The sequence below is a fragment of the Xiphophorus maculatus genome, unplaced genomic scaffold (genome assembly GCF_002775205.1).
Source record: "Xiphophorus maculatus strain JP 163 A unplaced genomic scaffold, X_maculatus-5.0-male Unplaced_Scaffold_BN000175F, whole genome shotgun sequence".
In the NCBI taxonomy this organism is placed as follows: domain Eukaryota; kingdom Metazoa; phylum Chordata; class Actinopteri; order Cyprinodontiformes; family Poeciliidae; genus Xiphophorus; species Xiphophorus maculatus.
The window spans coordinates 52,727-62,836 of NW_019369771.1; the positions used below are offsets into that span (position 1 = coordinate 52,727).

General features: G+C 38.8%; 2 protein-coding genes across 2 annotated transcripts; both read left to right on the forward strand.

Annotated features, from left to right (window-relative positions):
- Nucleotides 1-259: 259 nt before the first annotated feature.
- Nucleotides 260-3,083, forward strand: LOC102220077 (nuclear factor 7, brain-like). The gene is made up of 2 exons (XM_023330080.1): nucleotides 260-348; nucleotides 993-3,083. The coding sequence occupies exon 2, from the start codon at nucleotides 1,010-1,012 to the stop codon at nucleotides 2,393-2,395; it is 1,386 nt and encodes a 461-aa protein (XP_023185848.1). The 5' UTR covers nucleotides 260-348; nucleotides 993-1,009; the 3' UTR covers nucleotides 2,396-3,083.
- A 964-nt stretch (nucleotides 3,084-4,047) lies between these two features.
- Nucleotides 4,048-9,835, forward strand: LOC106699732 (gastrula zinc finger protein XlCGF57.1-like). Its single transcript, XM_023330078.1, has 2 exons — nucleotides 4,048-4,322; nucleotides 5,716-9,835. The coding sequence occupies exons 1-2, from the start codon at nucleotides 4,280-4,282 to the stop codon at nucleotides 7,458-7,460; spliced, it is 1,788 nt and encodes a 595-aa protein (XP_023185846.1). The 5' UTR covers nucleotides 4,048-4,279; the 3' UTR covers nucleotides 7,461-9,835.
- Nucleotides 9,836-10,110: the final 275 nt, after the last annotated feature.

Consider the following 10,110-nt stretch of genomic DNA (forward strand, 5'->3'; position numbering starts at 1 on the left):
AACATTGAAAGTAAAGAGGAAGCACACGCAGATCTATAATATCCTATTAAACATTTCTATCCTGTCTGAAAAGTGAAGACTGAAACCAGTTTCATTCCGTTTACTTTGGTTTAACCCAAACAGTAAAAGTTGTCAGGCCATGTTCTCGTAAACTGACACATTTCTTAGGATCTAAAGCTGAAGTGACGCTGTTGTCCACACTCCATACCAGGTGGTGGCAGTAATGCGCCAAGTTATCACCAATAAACAGAAAGAAGAAGGAAGCTGGAGATTTTCCAAAGATACTCAGAAGATCTGGAATAACGGAGAGGTTCGCAGACTGAAGACGGATCAGGACTTTAGGTTCAAGTGAGTAAAGAACCAGAATCTGATTTCCTGCGTTACGGAAGAACCCATTCAATGTAACCCGGTGGATAATTTCTGTTAGCTAGTAGCTAACAGAAATGTAGCTTTATCAGCTGCAGATGTTGCTGATAAAGGACCCCTTTTAGCTGTCCTCGTCGATGCCTTTCTCTCCATGTAGCAACGAAATGTTAGACTCGTTATCTAAGATTTTGCTAAATGTTTCCTCCAGGAATTAGTCAGTGACATTCTAAGTCTTTCACGGCAACGTTGGAGCTGGACGGAAGGAGCCCATCTTATAAATACCCAGGACTCATAAAAACACTGAAATAAAGTTATCTGGTATTATTTGTTTTTTTCAATGTTCCAGACAGTTATTGTGAAAAAAAAACTCTAAACAAGTGGGATTTTTAGTATTTAGAAGCCAAACCTGTTTAGGTCTGTTCGGCAAAACACTCTTTCGGTTGTTTTGCAGTTTTCTGGATGTATGTTCCAGATTTGTGGTACATAGAAGCTGAATGCTGCTTCACCATGTTTGGTTGTGGGGATGCAGAGCAGATTAGACCCAGAAGATGTGAGTGGTCAGGAAGGATGGTAGAATCATAACAAGTTTGATCATTGTTTAATTATATTCTCTGCTGCCATTTCAGCTTCACTCAGAGACAAAATGGCTTCCAGATCAGAGGAGGATCTCTGCTGTCCAGTCTGCCAGGACATCTTTGTTGACCCGGTTGTTCTGTCATGCAGTCACAGTTTCTGTAAGGAATGTCTGAAGAACTCCTGGAGAGCAAGACCTGGACGTTCATGTCCTGTTTGTAGGAAAAGATCTGACAGAGAAGATCCTCCAGTTAGTCTGACTCTGAAGAGACTCTGTGAATCATTCTTACAGCAAAAAATCCAAAATGCTTCAGAGAGTCTCTGCTGTCTGCACTCTGAGAAACTCAAACTCTTCTGTCTGGACCATCAGCAGCCAGTTTGTCTCATTTGCAGAGATTCAGAAAAACACACCAACCACAGATTCAGACCCATCGATGAAGCTGCTCAGCAACACAAGAAGAAACTTCAGGAAACTCTGAAACCTTTGAAGAAGAAACTGGAGCTGAAGAAGAAAGTTAAAGAGGAGTTTGATCAGACAGCAGAACACAGGAAGGTCCAGGCCCGACACACAGAGAGGCAGATTGTTGAGCAGTTTAAGAAGCTTCATCAGTTTCTAGCAGAGGAAGAGGAGGCCAGGCTGGCTGCACTGAGGGAGGAAGAGGAGCAGAAGAGAGGGATGATGAAGGAGAAGATGGAGGCTCTGATCAGAGAGATAGCAGCTCTTTCAGACACAGTCAGAGCCACAGAGGAGGAGCTGAGAGCTGAAGACGTCTCATTCCTGCACAACTACAAGGCTGCAGTGGAAAGAGTCCAGCGCTGCCCCCTGCTGGAGGATCCACAGCTGCCCTCAGGAGCTCTGATAGACCAGGCCAAACATCTGGGCAACCTGGCCTTCAACATCTGGAGCAACATGAAGAACATGGTGACCTACACTCCTCTGGTTCTGGACCCAAACACGGCGAATCCAAAACTCCTGCTGTCTGATGATCTGACCGGTTTGACTTTAGGAGATGAACAGCAGCTTCCTGATAATCCAGAGAGGTTTGGTTACGCTTGGTCTGTTCTGAGCTCTGAGGGTTTTAACTCAGGGAACCACAGCTGGGACGTTGATGTTGGAGACAGTGAAGACTGGGAACTTGGTGTGTTAGCTGAGTCTGTCCAGTGGAAGGGGAAGGTAGAGTCTGGATTGTTGGTTATGCAGTTCTATAAAGATAAATATTCAGCATGGTCTCCACCTGCTCCTCTCATATTTCTCTCAGTCCAGAAGAAACTCCAGAGGATCAGAGTGAATCTGGACTGGGACGGAGGAAAGCTGTCGTTCTCTGATCTGGACACTAACACACACATACACACCTTCACACACACCTTCACTGACAGGATGTTTCCTTTCTTCAACACTGAAGATCCTCTCAAAATTCTACCGATGAAGATCTCAGTGAGCAAACATCAGCTCTGATGTCCTCAACATGAAGAACTCAAACTGCAAATGAAACCTTATTGGTCAGATTTAAACTCTGTGTTTTAAACAGGAAACTGGAGATGATCTGTTTAAAACACAGATCATCTCCAGTTAGTCTGACACTGAAGAGACTAACTGGAGTCTCTTCAGTGTCTCTGGAGACGGTGAATACTGGGCACTTGGTGTGTTAGTCTGTCCAGAGGAAGATATTCATCTGGAAGAAACTCCAGAGGATCAGAGTGAATCTGGACTGGATACTAACACACACACGCACGCACGCGCACACACACACACACACACACACCTTCACTGACAGAATGTTTCCTCTCTACATCACAGAGGATAAAGCAAAAATCTTACCGATGGAGAACTGAGTGATCAAACAGCAGCTCTGATGTTCTCAAAGGAATTTCCTCCGATGTTTGAGGCTGCGGTGTCCATTGGCACCATTGGTGTGTCACTATTATTACGACACATTATGGTGACCAGTTACTCTGCTGGGAATCAATCAATACTATGAATATTTTTATTTTATTTATTATTTTTTTAAGCCATGTCTTCTTCTTTTCTGGTACATATAAACATGCAGCAACTTGGGAATAAAACTTTTTCTGCTCACTCATTGACAGATGTGGGATTTGGGTCCAGAAAGTAGCCAGGAAATGTTTGAACTGACTGATCATAACATCTGATTTACTTTGTAAAAATTATGAAATTGTGTCCACATTCAGTTATTTTAAATGACTGACAATTTTTCCAAATATTACATAATTTTTTAGATGTAATTGGTAAATATAGTACGGTAAAACAGCAGGTGTCTATAATTATAACTAGACCTTTAGTGTGGTTTACTTTAGTTCAACTGTTGGTGGGGAAAAAAGTCTTTCTATTTCACAAACTCAATACTTAAAATAATTTGTGTAAAATTGATACAAAGTACTTCCAGCAAAATATCTACAGTTTAAAAATATTAGAACAGTGAAAGCGGTGTACACATTAGAGATCTCATTTTAAAAGTGTGTGACCTAAATACTTTTTCAAATGTTTATTCACTAGCAGATTAATTAGAAATGGTAGAATAGACTAGATTTATTCAAGTTGGTGTTTTTTACTAAAATGTGCAAAAAACCTTCTAAGTATCTCTTATAAAATGTCACTGACATAAATGTAACTAAACCTTCCTCTGCTTTTTAACAGTAAATAACAGGAAAGAGTGAATTTAGCCATTACTCTAAATGGTTAGCTGTGAAAAAGTCAGCTATTTTTTTATTAGCTAAGAGTAACCTTTTTTTTGCTATTGAGAAAACCTACAAATACAAATGAAGTGAGGAACACAACACAATATAATAAAGTATGACAGGGGTGTAGCTGAACATAGTAATGAGATCAATGCCAGTCTTCTGTCAGTGTTTGTATTCTTTCCATAAAAAAAAGAAAAGCTCATATCAGTGAAAATCCAGAATCAACATTACAAATTATAGTTATTACATTTGTTCCAAAATGTCCTTGTAATATAAGAATTCCAGAATAAATGACTTAAACTAACCAATACATGGATAACTATATTAAGATATTTTGCTCAGAGAAACAGGTTTGTGGACCGACGTGTTTCCAGTCATGCTCGCCGCGGACCAGTAGGTGGCGGTGACGCTTCGTTCGGTATAAACCAACAGAAGAAGAAAATGTTTACTGGACAAACTCCATCAACACCACAGCGGCTGTGGAAGCGCCGTGGTTCGTGTTTTTGGGTTTTTTTGTTTCCGAACCGGAGCAGGGAGAGAAAACGACACAGGAAGATGGAAAGTTTGTGACTTCCGGTCAGAAGTGAAACGAACTGAAGCCCAACTGGAACAGAGACATGAATTAAAACAGAAACACGAAATGGAGGCTGTTTCCAACCCCGAAGATCAGCTGCAGAGACTCGGTTTGTATATTTAAAGTCTCATCTCAAATATATGAAGGATTGGTTACAGTTAATTTAAGGCATATGAAGGATTTATTTAGTTCATTAAGAACATAAACTGAACCAGTGATTCTGTTTGTAGCCTAGCCAGCTAGCATGCGGTAATCTGTATTACCAGATTAACTGGTTGAAACCACATATTTTTCTAAAGTATAGGTATCTGCGCCTAACTTTGTTATAATCCTGATAGATTACGAATAGGTGACTCTTTGGTTTGTAAAGATGGCTGACCCCTGGAGAAAGCAATAATTAAAAAAAAGAATAACAGTCTTCCAATTCAGTTGGAATCAGCTTCAGGCCGACAGGAGCAAATGGCATCCAAACTGTGAAACAGGCATTTAGTGTAGAAAGACTGTAAAAAGAAGAGAAACGAATAGATTTCTGTTGTCAAATTAAAATTCTGTTTCAAATCAATCCTGTCTGCATTCAGTGCAGATCATTTCAATAAGCCCCTCATTGTGTGTGTTTTCTAACACTGTTTGCAGGCTGTTGAAGGGAAATAAACATGTTAGGAAAACAGATTTCAGGCATTCAGACCCAGTAACTGCCAGGTCTGAAACTGTCTCTGCTTTCTGTGCTGATTACTGGTCAATTGTACTGCGATGGGTAATAAAAGTGGTCTGAGGTCACATTTGCATCCTAATTGAAACTAACATTTCTTTGCAATCAAAGCCGAATTAATTAGCAAACCAATGGCTTTTCTTGTCACAGAGAAATGAGATAAAAGCTTTTTAAGTTTTGGTTCTACATTTTTGGGTACAAAAAATCCCACACAACTTAACATTCTTGACGCCTGTGATTGGTTGATTGGTTCTTGTCAGAATAAGGTGCAAAAGGTTTGGCTGCTGGCCAGAATTATATGATTGCAGTGAATCTTTGTTTTTTAGGCTTTTACCAATAATAATACAATTTCCTAACATCATGCAACAACTATGGCTGCAGCTGTTAGATAACTCAGTATCCATATACGTCATTAAATAATATGACTTAATTTAGTAATTGCTGCAACGGTTAGGAAGCTGTGCTGCAGACGTTCCTTCAACAGCCTCTTCTTTTTACAGTCTTTCTACACTAAATGCCTGTTTCACAGTTTGGATGCCATTTGATCCTGTCGGCCTGAAGCTGATTCCAACTGAATTGGAAGACTGGGTCAGCCATCTTTACAAACCAAAGAGCCATTTTAACCCTGTTCCTTCAAAAATAAATTTCTCTCAACAAGAAAACTAATGTGACTCTTCAGAAAAACACTATTAACTTCCCCATATTTCAGAAAACATTTTATGATCATAGAGCCATAATTTTATTTATGCATTTTTCTGTATAGCAGATTATGATCTTCCACTGTTACCTGCAGACTTTCAGCAGATGCTGCTGGTTAAGGAAGCGCTTCCTGAAGGACGGAGTCCTGCTGTGGACTTGCCGGATCCAGAGTCGCTCCAGATAAAGGAGGAGCAGGAGGAACCCTGGCCCAGTATGAAGGAGGAGACTGATGCCAGCTGGTTTCCAGTAACCACAGTCATCAGGAAGACTGAGGAAGACGAGGAAGAAAAACCTGTTTCCTCACAGCAAACGGGGGACACAGATCTTCCAGTCAGCTATTCAGTTGACCTGGGGAAGTTAGAAACTGAGGAAGAAGACTGGAGGAACCTGGATTGTAATGCAGATAGAAGCTCTTCAGATACGGATGTCAGTGAGGATAATGAGGGAAATTTGAACGGTCCTGATTCTCAGCTGGAAAACTTTTCTTTAAGGTGTTTGTTTAACAAAAAATATACAATGAAGAAGAATTTGAAATCAACAAGGGAATCCCAAATGGATCTGAAATGTTTTAGCTGTAATGAATGTGGCAAGAGCTTCCTGAGGGAAAATCTTCTAAAAATACACGTGAGAATCCATACAGGGGAGAAACCATTTAGTTGTGAACTTTGTGGTCAAAGATTTATACAAAAATCCAACTTGAACAGACACATGAGATTCCACACAGGGGAGAAACCGTTTGGGTGTCATCTCTGTGGACAGACCTTTAGTTGGAAGTCTAGTTTAGATTGTCACATGAGAATCCACACAGGAGAGAAACCATTCAGCTGTGACTTCTGTGGACAAAGATTTGGTGAGAAATCGGTTCTAAACACTCACATGAGGATTCACACTGGAGACAAACCATTTAGCTGTGATGTTTGTGAACAAAGATTTAACCAAAGATCACATCTAAAAAGACACATGAGAGTCCACACTGGAGAAAAACCATTTTGCTGTGAGATCTGTGGACAACGATTTGGTGATAAATCAGTGTTAAACATTCACATGGGAAACCATACGGGAGACAAACCATTTGGTTGTCATGTTTGTGGAGAGCGATTTAGTCGAAAGTGTATTTTAGACAGACACATGAGAATCCACACACGAGAGAAACCTTTTAACTGTGATCTTTGTGGGAAAAGATTTAGCCACAAGTCAGCTGTGAATATCCACAGGAGAATCCATACAGGTGAAAACCCATTTTGTTGTCAAACATGTGGAAAAAGATTTAGTCGCAAGTCAGTTCTAGAGAGTCACATGAGAATCCACACTGGAGAACAACCTTTCAGATGTGATGTTTGTGGACAAAGATGCAACGAAAGAGCACATTTAAAAAAGCACATGAGAATCCACACAGGAGAAAAACCATTTGGTTGTGACGTCTGTGGAAAAAGCTTTAGAGATAAATCGCATTTCAAGAGTCACATGAGGGTCCACACGGGAGAGAAACCATTTAGTTGTGATATTTGTGGAAAGAGATTTAGTGATAAATCAGATTCCAATAATCACATGAAAATCCACACAGGAGAAAAACTATTTGCGTGTGAGCTTTGTGGACAAAGATTTAGACGAAAACCCTGTTTGAACATTCACATGAGAATCCACACAGGAGAGAAACCTTTTGGTTGTGATTTTTGTGGGAAAACATTTCGACAAAAATCTTATTTAAAAATCCACATGAGAATTCACACAGGAGACAAACCATTTAGTTGTGATGTTTGTGGGAAAAAATTTAACAGCAAGTCAAATTTAAAAAGCCACATGAAGATTCACACAGGAGCGGAAACTGTTCACATGTGAATATTAAGACATCTTAATGTGGAACACTTCAAAGACTGCAAAGTTGTTTCTAAAACCCATTTTCCTACTAATAATTTAAGTGTTTGTGTTGTGTCAATGTCTGTATGACATTGTATGAATATACAAAGTATGCATATTCATACTTTGTTCCTTCAACATTTCATTAGATGCTGAGCCAACATGAAACCTGGTATTGCAGCTGCAGGTTTGACAGCCTGCGAGCTCAAAGGGGCTTTGCAGCTGCAGCACATACTGGGTTTTTTAAAACAATGTACTTGGGTTTTTACATCTGACCATATTTATGAATATTCCCAAGATTTCCTGAAAATATGTGCAATTTAACATTCTGGACGTTGTGGTCCATTCTAACTGCAACAAAACCTTTTTTTTGTGATTCAGATGTTTGCCACCTGGTATTTGCAAGGTCAGGTGTTACCTTAGGCATTTAAGGAACGGTTACATCATGAGACAAACTAGCACTTTTTGTGATTGTTTTGATTTTTGTCCAAATTTTAAAAATATTTAAAAAGAATTATAGATACTCATTGCCTTGTCAGCACAAGATGGAGAGTGGAGTGTGTTGGTTTATGGATATTTTGGGCTAAGGAGAATTAATCTAAGGTCAAATTTAACATTTCAACATAATTGTTACATTAAACACACCCAGATTTCCAAAACAGGTGTGATGCAACCCAATCATGGGCTTCCTGATTTGTGTCTGGTTTACTTTGGTGAGTTCAATGAGAAAATGCTGAACTTTACAGTTACCTGCAGATGTGTTTGAGTAAAGAATGTTTTTTATGACCAGAAAAAAAACTGATATAAATTTAGTTCACCTCAGTTTTTAGCCAGAGTGGAACTTCTGAACAGAAAATGACAGATTTTAATATAGAAGTAAGAAAATCACTAGAAGATGTTTCTGCTAATTCACTCATGTTTTATTATTTGTTAAAGAAATATTTTGAAGAAAAACTGAAAATATTCATCTGTAATTTTTTAAAATGCAACGGTTGCTGAAACTGAGGAAGCCAATCTAGCTCTGCCTGTGCTATTACATTAACACAATTAAGATTTTAAAGCGACGGTAACCAATTTTTGTTCCACTTCCTGGGAAAATTTAAATCCTGCCAGGATTCAGTCTTTGTTTTCATAAAGAATAAAATTAGAGCCTGATCAAAAGTTTTAGTTTGGACCCGATCAGAGGTTCTGGTGCTGCTAATGTTCTAACAGTAAGGCAGAGCTCAGATTGTTCAAGCGGGTGATTAATGGGATTTTGTGTGTAATTTGTGGAGGTTTTAGAGTTGATGCAGAGTAGAGAGAAACGTGAGAACTTAGCATATTAACCACAAGAGGGCGGCAGAGCTCTGAGTGATAATCAGCACTGTAACAGAAGCAGTCACAGTTCAGCCACAGTACGGCAGATTTTACTAAAACCCCCAAAATATTCAACTTTTACCTGAAGGTAAATGAAATGCACAGCTCTGTTGACTTGGTTTGAACTGAAGCCATTAATTTCTGGCTGATTCTAAGACTTTATCGACGTTAGCAGAGGAGAGAAGAAGAACTCTATAATGATAGGTGTTGTGCATCAGTTGGTCGCCGGTGCGCCCTGAGCCGGTCAGAGCTGGACTCCTGGTTTCACACCATTTCCAGTCGCTCGCCATTTTATTTCCTGCCAAATTAATGTTCAATAAAAGGTCACTAATGCCAAAAAATCTTTGAAAATAAGAATAACTGAAAAAGAGATTTTAACACATGGAGATTTATTGGGAAAGAATTTGCTGTGTCCCATCATAACTATTTACAAAAAGTGAAATTTTAGACAACAGTTCTGTGCTTAAATATGTCAGTCAAGTCAAATCATCTTTATTTGTATCGTGCCAAATTACATCAGTATGAAAAAATGTTAAACACTTTATTTTCTTTTATCGCTGTTTTGAGTTGGTTGGTTGGAACTGAACAAAAATAAAAGAATATAAACACTAAAATGTGCAGCTGGGGGTTTTGTTAATTTTTCTGTTCTTCAATCCTGTGAATTAATTAGTTATATTTTATACTGTAATAAATGCCAACAAAATGCTCTTTGTATGAAAATCAAAGTGTTCTAATTTCTTGTTTCTCTTATCTTTGAAAACGATTAAAATATTCATATCCATATGTTAGTTAAAACTGCAGCATGTAGCTTTTTATAAAATATGTTTTTTGCATTTTTGTCAAAACTGTCTCCATGTCTTAGTTTATGAGACAAATAATCTGTCTCATACAGATAACATCAATCTCCTCTTTGAGCTGCTATTGCAGCCTGAAAAACAACCAATTAGAGCCAGGAGGAGGGGCTTAGTGCTGTCAATCACCTCATGTAGTCGCTGATAAATGCGGTAATGGCAGATAACTTCCATTTACAGGAAAACTGTTAATCTGTCATCATAAAGAGAAAGAGAATGGGGTGATTGACAGCACTAAGTCCCGCCTCCTGGCTCTGATTGGTTATTATACTTTCACAACATGGTGACAGTTTCAACAAATATGTAAAAAAAAAAAAAAGATTAAAAGTTACAAAATTTAGCTTTAAGTGAGGATTACATGTTCACATTTTCTCTTCTCCTTCAGCAGAAACTCTGGGTCCGTCTCTGGTAGCGTTGCCATGACG

Bases quoted from the DNA above. Each gene is read 5' to 3' on its own strand.
- LOC102220077 (XM_023330080.1), top strand. From the start codon at position 1,010: ATGGCTTCCAGATCAGAGGAGGATCTCTGCTGTCCAGTCTGCCAGGAC.
- LOC106699732 (XM_023330078.1), top strand. From the start codon at position 4,280: ATGGAGGCTGTTTCCAACCCCGAAGATCAGCTGCAGAGACTCG. The intron at 4,323-5,715 runs GTTTGTATATTT...TGTTACCTGCAG, and splicing joins AGATCAGCTGCAGAGACTCG to ACTTTCAGCAGATGCTGCTG.